The 15,322-nt window shown below is 39.6% G+C and overlaps 1 protein-coding gene across 7 annotated transcripts in view; it reads left to right on the top strand.

Annotated features, from left to right (window-relative positions):
* NR6A1 (nuclear receptor subfamily 6 group A member 1) overlaps nt 1-15,322 on the top strand; it is a 232,304-nt gene that overhangs the window by 182,233 nt on the left and 34,749 nt on the right. For 4 of the 7 annotated variants that reach the window (XM_044925555.2, XM_025260559.3, XM_025260558.3 and 1 more), the window contains 2 exons: nt 3,290-3,532; nt 13,379-13,434. In XM_044925555.2, coding sequence (XP_044781490.1) covers nt 3,290-3,532; nt 13,379-13,434 — 299 coding nt within the window. 7 annotated transcript variants of the gene reach the window in all.

Here is a 15,322-nt window from a genome sequence, read left to right as displayed (position 1 = left end):
TATAGTCCGTGGGCTCAGACAGGACTGAGGGAGTAACACTCACTCTTCTGTTATGATCTTTCCCTACATGCTATGAGAGAAATTTGCCAAATGCTTCTTTGAAGGGCTACAAGTTTGATTGGAAGAGGGCCTTTCTCATTTATGTTTGAGAAGCTTCCATCTGAATTGGTTTCCTAGTCTGTGGCATAGACAAGGGTTTATAGAAGCAAAACATGGCAATAAGAATAGCTATGGCCAGAGAAAGCAGTCAGAGGACCCCAAGAGAATCTAGTCTCTGCACCCATCAGTGGAGAAGTATCTCCCTCTAGTCTTTGATGTCAGTGTGGCCTCTTTAATGCTTATGAAAAGAGCAAGCATGTTACAAGACATGAGCAGATTCTTAAAAGGTCTGTATTTGATTGTTCTGGGGGGCCTTTGCTCCTGGATCCATCCAGATGCTGCACAGAATGCCTGCAAGTGCTATATGAAGACGTTATTGATCACCAGTCCTGAGACTGGCAGATTAAGCTCAGCCACTTCCTAAATGGACTAGTTGCTTAACTTTTTTTGAGATCTCTAAATGTATTCATTTACAAAATAGTGATAACAATTGTACTCATCTATGGGATTATGAGAATTACATGACACAACACAAAGAAAGCACACTGCCTAGTTGTAGGTGTTCAGTGAAATCATATCCATGAGGTATAGTTCTTGTAGATATTGATTAATTATAACCATTTTAAAGTCTGTTCTCGCAGAGTTCTTGTATATATTTTAATGTATGCATATAATAGAATATTGACAACTTTAAAATTAGAAAATTTAGATTCTCCGTGCCAATCACGATTTCCTGACAGTATTCCATGGCCTATTTCTAAGCCCCTTCAGCAGCTCAAGCCCAGCACTTTAAGAGGTTTCATCTCACACATAGTGCTGTTGTCATGCCATTCATTGGCCTATTTGGCCTTGCCTGGTTTAGTTTTTTAATTTGCTGTTGTAACTTTGCGCTAATGTTTTCCTTGAGCTTCCTTTGAATTTTTTAAAGGAAAAGAAAAGGAATGCTTATTATACCAGGGCCACTTTATAGGAAATCTTAGCCAAGTTTCTTTTAGCTGCAAATAACATAAACATATTTAAGTTAGCTTAAGGAAGGATTGTATTATAGAAACTGATATTCCCATGTTTATCAATTTGACCTAAGTTAGGAAGTGAATATAGATCTCAGAAAGACTTAGAAAGGTCTATAACTAGGAACTGTTCAAAAAACCTAGGTAATTCCCCTTTTTGTATGTCTTTCCCTATTTCCCTAGCTGTGTGGTCTCATATGTCTGCTTTTCTCTGCATACCTGCTATTTGCTGTGTGACTCTGAGCAAGAATCTTAATAGGTCTGTGTCCTTGTATGAAAAAAAAAATGTATTAGTTTCCTATGTTGCTGTTAAAAATTACCAGAAACTGGGTGGCTTAAAATGACAAAAATTTGTTCTTTCACAATTCTAGAAGCCAGAAATCCGGAGTCAGTAAGCTGAAATGAAGGTGTGGGCAGAGCCACACTTTCTTTAGAGGTTCTGAGGGAAAATCCATTCTTTGCCTCTTCGAGCTTGTAGTGGCTGCTGGTTAGTCCTTGGCTTGTGGCCAGTGTTTCCCTCTGTCTTCACATCACCTTCCCCTGTACACATGTGTGTGCACTCCTGCATGTGCACATCCTCTGCTATCTATATCCAGTCTCCCTCTAGTCTCTCTTATAAAAACGTATGTGATTAGGCATAGAGGACAGACATGTGGTTGGGGAGGGTAGGGGAAGAATGGATTGGTTATTTGAGATTAGCAGATGCAAACTACTACATATAGAATGGGTAAACAAGGTCCTGCTGTACAACACAAGGAACTGTGTTCAATGTCCTGTGGCAAATCACAATAGAAAAGAATGTGAAAAAGAGTGTACATCTGTATAATGAATCACTTTGCTGTAATTGACACAAAATTGATCAACTATACTTCAATAAAATAAATTTTAAAAAACCATGTGAGGACTTCCCAGTGATGAAGTGGTTAAGACTCTGTCTGCACTTTGAGTGCAAGGAATGCGGGTTTGATCCCTGGCTGGGGAATGAAGATTCCACATGCCATGTTGTGCAGGAAAAAACAAAAAAAGTAATTGCAAGTAGGCCCACTTTTATAATCTGCCCTTAATGTGATCATATCTACAAAGACTTTTTTTTCTTATAACATTTACAGGTTCTAGGTATTAGGACCTGATATCTTTGAATGGCTTTTATCTAGCCTACTACAAATGGGGATCATAAAGACGTATCTCAAATTTGGCAAATAATAAAGGCTGTATAAATGCTAGCCTCGTTCCTTTTCTATATCCTTTCTGTATATACCATTATGCCCTTCTTTAACATTGCCTTCACATACTTTTCTGGAATGTTACTATCACTTTAAGTGTGAACCTATTTGGATGATAATGAAAATAATAGCTATCATTTATTAACTGTCTATGGTAGCCCAGGCACTATATACTGTGCTTGAGTATTTTATATAATATAAACTCAATATATATAAATATATGCTCGAGTATTTTATAAAAATGCACAGTGTTTTATAAAATAACTGTGCTTGAGTATTTTATCCATGTTATATAGATGACAGTAAAATCCCCATTTTACAGATGAGAGAAACTCAGCTCAGAGAGGTGATGTAACTTAATTTGCCCAAGTTCACCCACCTGCTAAGTGCTGGAATTAGGGTATAACTAAGAACCTTTAATTTTGAGGGCTGTGTCCTTATACCTTGCTTGTGACTGAGTGCAGTTCATTTCTCTGGTCTTGCCTTGGTCTCTGATGAGAATCTTTCCAGGAGGTTTCTTTTTTTCTGTTTTTTGTTTTAATTGAGGTATAGTTGAGCATGGAAGCTTCTCCACTGGTTAATAATTATAACTATCATTTATTGGGTGTATACCATATGCTAGACACTTACATACATGATAAGTAATCCTTATCACCTTCCTACAGGGTAGGTGGTAGGCTACCGCTAAAGAAAGTAAGGGAGAGGGAGAAGCCTTCCACATTTCTGATTTGGATACTCTAAGTGATGATGAAACTCAGAGAACATGAGGTCTTTTTTTAGTTAGGCTTTGTTTGTGGAATCTACAGGTAGATGAAGGAGTTTGTTCCTACAGCAAGATGCCACCTCTGCCAGTTAGTCTGGAGAAGGTTATGTTCAGGATCTACCCAGGGTTGCTTCTTTTAGAACTGCAGGCTTAAAGCCATCATTCCCACTATGTTCTAACTTTCATGTGTTCAGTTTCTGTTCCAGATGATCGTGCTGAACAACGAACCTGTCTCATTTGTGGGGACCGCGCCACAGGCTTACACTATGGAATCATCTCCTGTGAGGGCTGCAAAGGGTTTTTCAAGCGGAGCATTTGCAACAAGCGGGTATACCGGTGCAGTCGTGACAAGAACTGTGTCATGTCTCGGAAGCAGAGGAACAGGTGCCAGTACTGCCGCCTGCTCAAATGCCTCCAGATGGGGATGAACCGGAAAGGTGAGTGGTGCTTGCAGCTCTACTGCCCACCTTTCACCCATCACTTTATCTTCAGTGTCAGCTAGTAAGCCTTGGAGTTAGACATTTCCTATGCCTACACTCTATACCAGGCCTTGTACTGTGTATGTACTCATAATCCAAAAATGAATCTGCCTACAAGGATCTCCCAGATTAGGTAGGTAAAAGACAGATGAGGCATTAAGGATCCTGTGAAAAGGAGTGCACAGGCTCCATGTGGCAAGACCCCAATCAACAATCAGGTGATAATAACTAGGATTAATATACTCCACTAGTTTTTTCAGGGAATAATGTAAAGAAGTAGGAATTTTATATGAAAAGACAAGAAGGCTGTAGGTCCCCTGAATGTGTTGTCATTCTGTTTGGTAGAATCATGGCATACTCAGGTTAGACATGCCCAGAAATCTGCATCCAAGTTGGTGAAGAATTGGGGATTTATTGGCAAGTTTTCCAAGAGCCATTAGTTTAAAATGACACAAATAAACCAATATTCTAAGGGAGTTGGCCTGGAGGGCAGCTTTGAAGAATGAATTGGGCTGATGGAAGCAGAAAAACCCCTAGAGAGTTTTTAGAAGGGTCCAGAAGAAGGGTAAGGGTAAAGTAATGGCATGGATGGTGACATACTGAGTATTTGGCCTCACCAGAAATTGAAACTGAAGATTCAAGTAATAGTAAATTAATTAATAAAGAGTGGGGCAAAATGTTGACCTTTGTAGGTGCTAAATTTGAAGTACCTGAGAAGGACACCCATAGACATCCACTAAGGAAGTTGGATCTATAAATTGGATTGGAACTGAGGTGACAAGCCCTGCCTACAAGTAGAAGTTTGTGGAGCTGTTGGCATAGAGTAGTCAAGTTTTGTTAGTGGGTAGAAATCACCCACAGAGAAAACTTGGATATAAAAGAGAGAGCCAGTGTCAGAACTGTAGGGATATTCTCATGGAGGGTGGAGAGGGGTGCAATGTAGTTCAGTAAAAGAGCCCAGACTCAGGAGGCAGAGGTTGATGACAGACTAGATCTGTGACCTTGGACAGTTTGTTTTATGTCTCTAATGCTCAATAATCTTTACCTTTATAATGATATAATACTTTCAGAGCTCTCTAGAGGGTTAAATATGACAGTGTATATAAGATACTCAGCAAGGTATTAGGAGCTCATAGTAATAGTATGGGGTGGGGATTAGTCAGATTTAATGAATTGTTCTACTTTTGGTTTTGTAGATACACTCAAATATCCTTCAGACTGATTTTTAAAATTGTATATGTTTTTAAAATTGTAAACTTGCCTATTACAAAGAAAGGTGAGAGATAGGGGCTTCCCAGGTGGCTGAGTGGTGAAGAATTCACTGGCTGATGCAGGAAACGCTGGTCCATGGGGTCCTTCCTCTCCCTGAAAATCCTCTCCCTTCCCCACTGTCAGTTTATCCTATAGAAATCCCCCAATACCAAACAAGTAATGTCTTGAAGAGAGAGTCTGGTCATTCATCTGTCTCATATTTATCTAATTTGGTTTTGGTCTCCAGTTTTCTCCTCTTCCTTTGTTGCCCTCATTGAGAGAGAGAGTGGGACTGTAAGTCGCTCAGTCATGTCTGACTCTTTGCAACCCCATGGACTGTAGCCCGCCAGGCTCCTCTGTAGGATTTCCCAGGCAAGAAAACTGGAGTGGGTTGCCATACTCTTCTCCAGGGGATCTTCCTGACCTAGGGATTGAACCTGAGTCTCCTGCATTGCAGGCAGATTCTTTATCTGAGCCACCAGAGCCTTCATTGAGTTTTATCAAAGCATGTTTATGGGTTGCCTTCTTGACTGTTCTTTGATGAACCATCCTGTTTATTCAGCGTGTTAAGATTCTGAGGCTTCCAGCCAAATTTGCCTGTTTCAGAGAAGAAGAAGCTTATCCACAGAAACCGTCTAACCCTATCTCAGAGAAAATGACACAGGAGGTGTGAGGGATGTAAAGCTGCCTTTATTTGCATGCCAAGCAGGCAGGCTCAGTTGCACAGTGAAGGCTTTGTCTCACAGAGAAACCCTGCCACCTACTGGTTGGTGCTGAGAAAGCAGAATTAAAATCACAGTTGCCATTGGAGTATTTTGGGGGCAATAAACTGTGGTGTTTGACACATAATTTTATGTATCTTGTCAAAACCTATAGAACTGAACACTACAAAAGAAGTGAATTTTACTGTATATAATTTTTTTGAGCAACCATTATTGAAAGGGGAGGAGATAAACTGTAGCCTATGGCAAATGAATCTAACTAATAATAAAAATAAATCACAAAGACTCATTGAAGAGAATGAAGAAGAAAAGAGCTAGCCTTGGAAAATAGCATTTTGACTGTATACTATTAAAACTAAAGACAAAAAGAACTGTATACAAACAAAGTACTATGATTTATAAATTTGATTCTCTCAAGGTTATGGTTTAGGAATTCTTTTACTACTTTGTTTGTATACTGGGATTGAACACATAAGTAAATATATTGTTGATAATGAGAGTTGAGTTTCTCAAAACGGAAAGAAGTGATAAATCAGGAAAGAGGAAGGCTAGAATGAAACCTCAGATGCTAGATTAGACTCAGAGGTTGTTGTAACATGGATTCATGTTTAGATAGATTTAAAAAAAAATTGTTGTGTATGTAGATACATGGATTTGGTATATATACATGTATTGCCCAACTCTAGGCATTGTGAGGAGCTAGAAGCAATTACACCCCCAAGAGTAATGAGCACACCTAGTATCCATGCCTTGGTTTCTTACTATCAGTAAAAGGAATCAGGACTCCCTGGAGAACTGGTTGACTTTAGGACTGAGGCAGGGAATATATAAGATGAGTCTGGAGCATCTTGTGGTGCCAAAAAGTTAGAATGTGCTATAGATATAGATATATGTTAGTTTATATTAGTTCATAACCCAAAGAATAAAATATCCATGAGTTCATACTGATAAAACGAATTGAATAAATAGAGGAATGATGGTTTTTCCTTACTGAAGAATTCTAATTAGTAAGTGGAGAGAAAATAAGAGAAATGGAAAGTCACCATTAGAGCACCATAGTAGTTGCTATAGGCAAGATCTACTGATGGATGCTAAAATAAAAGGCCATAGATTTAAACAGAATTAGAGTATTTAAAAGTCTCAGAATATTTAGTAATTACAAAAAGATAAATAGTACTTTTCAGTATTCTGACAGATATTCTTTAGCCAAGAGATCAAGAGTAACATGAGTGTGTTTACATGGACATGATGGATCCCCAGTATGATCACTAAGAAGGGCAGACATGCACATGTACACACATAAGGATGGAGAGAGTCATTCCCCAATCAAATCATGAGAAAACATACAAGCCCAAATTTTTCAGAATAACTGGCATTCTACAAAAGTCCCCAAAAGTGTCAAGGTCATAAAAGATAAAGACTAAGAAGCTGTCACAGACTGGAGGAGACTATGGAAACATGACAACTACATGCATTGTGAGATCCTGGGTTGGATTCTGAAACAGGAAAAGGATATTAGTAGAACTAGGAAAATCTGAATAAAGTCTTTGGTGAATAGTGTTGTGCCAAAGTTAATTTTCTAGTTTTGATGAATGGTCTGTGGCTATGTAAGCTTAGTTTACAGAAGAGAAAGCTGGGTGAGCGTATATGGAAATTCTCTGTATTATTTTACCATTGTTCTATAAATCTAAACTTGGCCTCAAATTTTAAAGATTAACTATTTAAAAATACAGCTGCCATGTGTACCCTCAGGCTATGTCCCCCATCTTTGACACAGATATCTTTTCAGAACTCAAAATTGGCTGGTCGGGAAATTAATTAACAAATCAATGAGGGAGATTTAAAATAATGGTGGAAAGTAGAGGCTGGACCCTTTCTTTTCATCCCCACTACTACCTGAGTGCCCCCAATACATGTTCTCCTCACACATCTTGCAGTCTTTAGGTAAAGTCAGGAGTCCTCAGAATAATTTTCAAGACTCCTCTGGCATCCCTTTCCTCCCCTCCATATAGGGGGAAGAATTATGTGCTCTTCTCACATAAAGCAGTTCTCTTAAGAACTCAAGGATGTTGCATGTTTTGGCAGCTTTGCACATTTGGTTTTATCTTCCTGGAATATTCTACCCCCTTTTTCTTCACCTGACTTATTCACTCAGTTTTTATTTGTAACATCTTCTAAGAAGCCTTCTCTGACACCACCCCGCACTCACCCGATGACCTTCTTGTACTTCTGTAACCCATTTTTGCCCTCTGCACAGTACTGATCACCTTGTGCTCTTTGTCTGTTCCCCCCATTATTGAGTGATCCTTTCAAGAGCTGTGACCAAGTCTTACTTTTCTCTTATATCCCTTTTGGTGTAGGATGCTTCCTGGTTTGATGAATTGACTGTGATTGGTCAGGGATAGGGGAGACTGGATAGGAAGTTGGGTGAGGGGAATATTGTTAAAATCATTAGGGGCAAGAGGAAACTACACTGATCCACATGGGAAATTCATATCAGTTAAGTAGTCTTGTGGAAATATTAACTTTGTTGTCTCATAACTTGCTAGATAACTAGTTCAAAAGTCCTCCAAGTCAACCTTCTTGGAGGAGGTTGGTGTTTGTAGAAGACATTGTGAGATAGTGATGCTGTGGCATTGCCATGTCACTTGACCAGGATAAACACAGAGTACCGTGAAGGAGAGAAAAGATTTGAGCAGAAATCTTGAAGGAAAAGAAGCTCAAACTCCTTAGAAACTTAAAGAGCTTTGTAAAAATGACTCCTGCTTCAGTCACTCTTCCTTAATGTGTATTATTAACTATTTGAGAGTAAGTTGAAGATTCATTCCCCTTTGCTTCTCACATAATTACAGCACTGTTATCAAAATCAGGAAATTTAACATGACATAATATTATTAATATGAAATTAAAAGATGCTTGCTCCTTGGAAGAAAAGCTATGACAAATCTGTACATTGTGTTAAAAAGCAGAGACATCACTTGCTGACAAGTCATCCATATAGTCAAAGCTATGGTTTTTCTAGTAGTCATATATGGATATGAGAGTTGGACCATAAAGAAGGCTGAGCGCTGAAGAATTGATGCCTTGGAACTGTGGTGCTGGAGAAGACTTTTGAGAGTCCCTTGGACTGCAAGGAGATCAATCCAGTCAATCCTAAAGGAAATCAACCCTAAATTTTCATTGAAAAAACTGGTGCTAAAACCGAAGCTCCAATACTTTGGGCACCTGCTGTGAAGAGCCAACTCATTGGAAAAGACCCCGATACTGGAAAAGATAAAGAGCAAGAGGAGAAGGGGGTGACAGATAGTTGGATGGTATCACTAACTCAATGGATATAAGTTTGCGCAAACTCAGGGAGATAGTGAAGGACAGGGAAGCCTGGCATGCTGCAGTTCGTGGGGTCGCAGAGAGTCGGGCATGACTTAGCAACTGAACAACAACAATACTATTAATTAATTGCCCATCATATTTAAGTTTCACTTGTTATCCCAATGTCCCTTGTAGCAATTTCTATTTTCTAATCCAGGAGCCAGTCCAAAATCACACATTGTATTTAGTTCTTAGGTCTCTTTCAGTTCAGTTCAGTTCAGTTGCTCAGTTGTGTCCAACTCTTTGCGACCCCATGAATCGCAGCACACCAGGCCCCCCTGTCCATCACTAACTCCTGGAGTTCACCCAGACTCACGTCCATAGAGTCAGTGATGCCATCCAGCCATCTCATCTTCTGTCGTCCCCTTCACCTCCTGCCCCCAAGCCCTCCCAGCATCAGAGTCTTTTCCAATGAGTCAACTCTTCGCATGAGGTGGCCAAAGTACTGGAGTTTCAGCTTTAGCATCATTCCTTCCAAAGAAATCCCAGGGCTGATCTCCTTCAGAATGGACTGGTTGGATCTCCTTGCAGTCCAGGGGACTCTCAAGAGTCTTCTCCAACACCACAGTTCAAAAGCATCAATTCTTCGGCGCTCAGCCTTCTTCACAGTCTAACTCTCACATCCATACATGACCACTGGAAAAACCATAGCCTTGACTAGACGGACCTTTGTTGGCAAAGTAATGTCTCTGCTTTTCAATATGCTAACTAGGTTGGTCATAACTTTCCTTCCAAGGAGTAAGCGTCTTTTAACTTCATGGCTAGCAGTCACCATCTGCAGTGATTTTGGAGCCCCCAAAAATAAAGTCTGACACTGTTTCCACTGTTTCCCCATCTATTTCCCATGAAGTGATGGGACCGGATGCCATGATCTTCGTTTTCTGAACGTTGAGTTTTAAGCCAGCTTTTTCACTCTGCTCTTTCACCTTCATCAAGAGGCTTTTTAGTTCCTCTTCACTTTCTGCCAAACTGTGTTGTAAAACAGCATGGCATATTCAGGAACTAACAGTTCTCTATAGGTACAATGTAACATTTGTGGCATAAGATGAGAATGGAGAGTCTCATAAGAACCGGATCCCAGAGAATCTTGAATGCCAAGCATGGGAACTTGAATTTAATTAACCCATAGACCACAATGAACCCAGGGGATTTTGAGCAGGGGTTTGATGTGGTTAGCTTTGTGTCCGTCTTTCTGGTTTCATTGGTTTCGTTGGCTGCCCACCCCTAAGCAGGTGAGGAATGCGTTCTAGAGCAGGAAAAATATTTGTGCTTCTTCTAAGCAGAGAGGAGAACCATAGCTGATGCCTATTTTTTAGGTTTAGATGAGAAGTGCAGCAGAATTCTTTCTGTGATCTTACCCAAAAGCCCTTTGTTTTGTTAAGTTCACTACCGGAAAGACTCAGCCCTGCTGAAAAACTTGCTCTTAACTCAGTGTAGCATCAAGGAACAAGTACAGCTTTAGAATAAGAAGACCTAAATTGGAATCCCTGCTCTATCAATTCTTAACTGAGTAACCTTGAACAAGTCCCTTTTTGTTTAAACTGCATAGGATATTATACTTTGTGTGTACACGCGCGCTGCTGTTTTATTTTTTAGTTAATTATTTTAATTGGAGGATAATTTCTTTACAATATTGAGATGGTTTTTGCCATATAGCAACATGAATCGGCCACAGGTATACGTGTGTCCCTCCCATCCTGAGTCACGCTCCTCCCTCCCTCCCCACCCCTCTGGGTTGTCACCGAGCACCAGCTTTGGGTGCCCTGCTTCATGCATTGAGCTTGCACTGTCCATCTGTTTTACATATGGTACTGTACATGTTTCAGTGCTGTTCTCTTAAATCATCCCACCCTCGCCTTCTCTCACTGAGTCCAAAAGTCTGTTCTTTACATCTGTAGCAAAGGAGATACAGATGTAAAGAACAGACTTTTAATATATACTTTTTAAGGTTGTTGTGAGGATCAGTATATCTGAGTATGATATAAGTTTTAAAGTATGAGCCAAATTTTTGTTTTTAACAGAGGCACTATGACATAATGTTGTCCACACTTCAGGCAGTTTCATACCATTTTAACAAATGTTACCATCTCTGATTAAACCAGTACTCTTGTTTATTTTATGTTCTTCTTTAAATTATCTTTTTGAAAATATCAAAGTGAATTTTAAAGCAGTTTTTAGCACTTCAGTGAATGGAAAATCAGTATTTTTTTAATGCACATTAGAATAAGTGTATAATTAAGAGATTATCAATGCACAACCTAAAATTATATTTCTCCAGTGGGGTGCACACACATTTTGGGAAATTATAGTGGTAGAAAGAAAGTTAGTCTTAATCTGATAGCCTGGGCTCCAAATCTTGATTCTAATATTTAGTTTCTATCACCCAAAGGAAAGTATTTTTCTGAGCATTAGAGTTATTTGTTCAGTGGGAGTGATAATACCAATAATACTTCACTTGTGGGTTAACTTTACGCCATGACAATACCTAACATGTATATGCGTTTCTTACTCCAGGTGGGGTTGAGGGACAACACAAGTTTTTAAATAACAGAACAAGAAATTGGTAAGATGTAAATCTTTAAAATTTATGGCACTTTAAACAAGAAGGAAAGCATGTTGAATTCCTTCTTCACCTCCAAGACATTGAGAGTGAAATATCAAGTGAGAAATATTCAGTGTTATACCTGCCAATGATAGATTTTTGTTCTGTACCTGTGAGCTGAAGCAAAGGTATGTGTGAGATATCAGTATTGGAAATAGAAGTGTCTAAAGACTGTCACTGGCCCTGAAACAGCAGCAAGTAATTTTAAGATGTTTAGAACTTGAAATTAGGTTAAAAGAGAACAACCATCATGTCTGTAAGTAATATATATCTAGCTGTATATGTTTCTTGCCCCCAATTCAGTTACCTCCTACTTCGTAAGTGGAAAGCAGTCACTCAGTCGTATTTAACTCTTTGCAACCCCATGAACTGCAGCCCACCAAGCTCCTCTGTCCATGGGATTTCCCAGGCAAGAATACTGGAGTGGGGTTGCCATTTCCTTCTCCAGGGAACTTCCCAACCCAGGGATCAAACCCAGGTCTCCTGCATTGCAGGCAGATTCTTTGACTTCTGAGCCACCAGGAAATGCCAGGCCCTATTCTTGGAGCTTTAGCTAAATTATATATAACCCTCACAATTCCCCATAAAACAGCTTCCAATATTCCTCTTTGTTTTTCTGTAAAACTGAAATTCAGAGAGATGAAGAAACTTGTTTGTAATTACTCAGACCTAGCAAAAACAGGATTTAGATGCAAGCTTGTCTAAGTTGGAATGTGTATTCTTCTAAGACCAAGAATGATTTCTGCTTTAAGGAAAATGAACTTCCTGTCAGCCTTTCAATTATCCCAGGTAACTGTTAGGCTTGGAGCCTTTACCTTTACAGGCAACCAACCATGCCCTAAGGACTTTATAGACTGGATAACCTAGCCTAGAAGTAAAAATACTGTATTTAAAAATGGAAATATTCTTTTTGTCTCCAGAAATAGATGGGGATACAGTGGAAACAGTGTCAGACTTTATTTTATGGGCTCGAAAATCACTGCAGATGGTGATTGCAGCCATGAAATTAAAAGAGGCTTACTCCTTGGAAGGAAAGTTATGACCAGCCTAGATAGCATATTGAAAAGCTGAGACATTACTTTGCCAACAAAGGTCCATCTAGTCAAGGCTATGGTTTTTCCAGTGGTCATGTATGGACGTGAGAGTTGGACTGTGAAGAAAGCTGAGCTCTGAAGAATTGATGCTTTTGAACTGTGGTGTTGAAGAACACTCTTGAGAGTCCCTTGGACTGCAAGGAGATCCAACCAGTCCATCCTAAAGGAGATCAGTCCTGGGTGTTCATTGGAGGGACTGATGCTAAAGCTGAAACTCCAGTACTTTGGCCACCTCATGCGAAGAGTTGACTCATTGGAAAAGACTCTGATGCTGGGAGGGATTGGAGGCAGGAGGAGAAGGGGACGACAGAGGATGAGATGGCTGGATGGCATCACCGACTTGATGCACATGAGTTTGAGTAAACTGTAGGAGTTGGTGATGGACAGGGAGGCCTGGCGTGCTGCGATTCATGAGGTCACAAAGAGTCGGACACGACTGAGTGACTGAACTGAACTGAACCTTCTTGAATTTATCAAGGCTTTAAAATTCATCATCCTGGTGGGATATTTGTAGCTGTAGGATTACTAATAATGCCATCATGTTTTTTGAGCATATTGAATGTATACAGTGTGTGTATCCAGTGCCTTTGGAGTCCAAAAGTATCTGCTGCCTATGATGGAAAGAATATGTGCTTCGGGTCCAGAAAGACCTGTGTTTTAATCTTAGCTTCACCAATTACTACCTTGTGCTTTTGGCCAAATAAGTTTTCTCTTTGTGCCTAGTCTCTTGTGGGCATGCTTCTTACTATTTTATATTTACTTCCAGCAATCAGAGAAGATGGCATGCCCGGAGGCCGGAATAAGAGCATTGGGCCAGTCCAGGTGAGTTCTGGGTCTTACTCTTTGTGGTGCACCCTGGAAGCTGAAGCCTCTAGATGCTCCTGAAGCTGCTCACCCTGATCCTCTTCTCTGCTTCTGGTGGGGAGCCAGCTTTACTTTCATTCCTGTTAAACTGCTTTTAGAACCTGGGTATGAATGTGTTTTGAAAATCTTAAATATGTAAAGATAATGATTAAAGTTCTTGTGATCCCTCAACTTGCTTAAAGGATTTGTACAGAAGGTAAACACAATTCTGGTTCTAAAGCATCCAGAGGATAATTTATTTGTTAACTTTTTGGCCACATGGCTTATGGGATCTTACTTCCCTGACCAGGGATTGAACCCAGGCCCTCAGCAGTGACAGCATGGAGTTCTAACCACTGGACTTCCAGGGAATTTGCCAGAGGATTTTTATATCAGTCACTTAAGGTTGTAGGTTGTAGTTAGTCTGGCAGAAATCAGCAAGACTACTTAGCTATTCAATGTTGTTAAAGGTATTTCCGCCTAAAGTTCATTGCCTTATTTGTAAAGTGAGGAAGGTAATACATTCAGTCCCACAAACATTTACTCGATAATACTTACTGTTTACCAGACCCCCTGTACTGTAAACTCAGTCTAGTGGGAAAGACATGTTTTTGAAAAGCTGGGTTAAAGGTAGGTGAAACTGGTGGCAAAGAAAAAGCAGTTAAAAGGATTTTATAGGATTTCCCTGGTGATCCAGTGGTTAAGGCTCCATGCTTCCATTGCAGGGGATGTGGGTTCTATCCCTAGTTGGGGAGATAAGATCCCACATATCATGTGACCCCCCCCCCCCCAAGAAAAAAGCGGGAGGCGGGGGGAGAATGTTACAGAAGTCCAGGCAAGAGATATAGACTGTGGTTTCAAGTAGGGCAGTAATAGTGCAGATTGAGGAAAGGGAATAGATTCAAGAAATGTTTAATAGGTAAAATTGATAGCAGTTATCCAATTGAATGTGGGGGAATGAGAGAAAGACAGGAATTCAGAGTTGTCTTAAAACATACACTGATGATGTATGGGAGGGTTTTCTGTCATGTGAGCCTGGTATACATATGCACTCAGTTGGATTCTCTTTTTAATCAAACATTTTTATTCATTTATTCAAATCATGTATATGTCTTGCAAATTAATATATTTCAGTCTCCATTCGTATCTGCTCTATTTTGTGTGATAACACATAACATGAAATATACCTCCCTAACAAATTAAGTGTACAATACAGTGGTGTCAACTATATGCACATTTTGTATAGCAAATCTCTAGAACTTTTTTTTTAAGCTTGTGACTGAAACTTCAATAGTAATTCCATATTTCTCCCTCCCCCCAGTCCCTGACAACCATCATTCTACTTTCCCCTTCTAAGAGTTTGACAACTTTTGATACATCATATAAGTGGAATCATGCAGTACTTGTCCTTCTGTGATTGCCTTATTTCACTTAGCATAATGTCCTTAAGATTCATCCATGTTGTAGCACATGATGGGATTCCTTCCTTTTTAAAGCTGAGTAATACTCCATTTTTGTATATAGCACATTTTGGGTTTTTTGTTTTTGCTCTATGGTTTTGCTCTGTGGTTTTTGCTCTTAATTTTTATTGAAGTATAGTTGATTTACAGTGTTGTGTTTCTGTTGTACAACAAAGTGAATTAGTTATACATATATCCACTCTTGTTTTAGATTCTGTTCCCATTATAGGCCATTACTGAGTGCTGAGTAGAGTTCCCTGTACTGTAGAATAGGTCCCTTTTTAGTTACCTATTTTATAGATAGTAGTAGTATAGGAGATTCTCAATCCCAATCTCCCAATTTTTCCCCCACCCATTACCCCCCTGGTAACCATAAGTTTGTTTTCTACATAAGTTCATTTGTACTA

Source organism: Bubalus bubalis, chromosome 12 (genome assembly GCF_019923935.1).
Source record: "Bubalus bubalis isolate 160015118507 breed Murrah chromosome 12, NDDB_SH_1, whole genome shotgun sequence".
NCBI classification, from domain to species: domain Eukaryota; kingdom Metazoa; phylum Chordata; class Mammalia; order Artiodactyla; family Bovidae; genus Bubalus; species Bubalus bubalis.
Note: the sequence above shows the minus strand (reverse complement) of the source record. Positions and strands in the feature narration are given on the sequence as shown.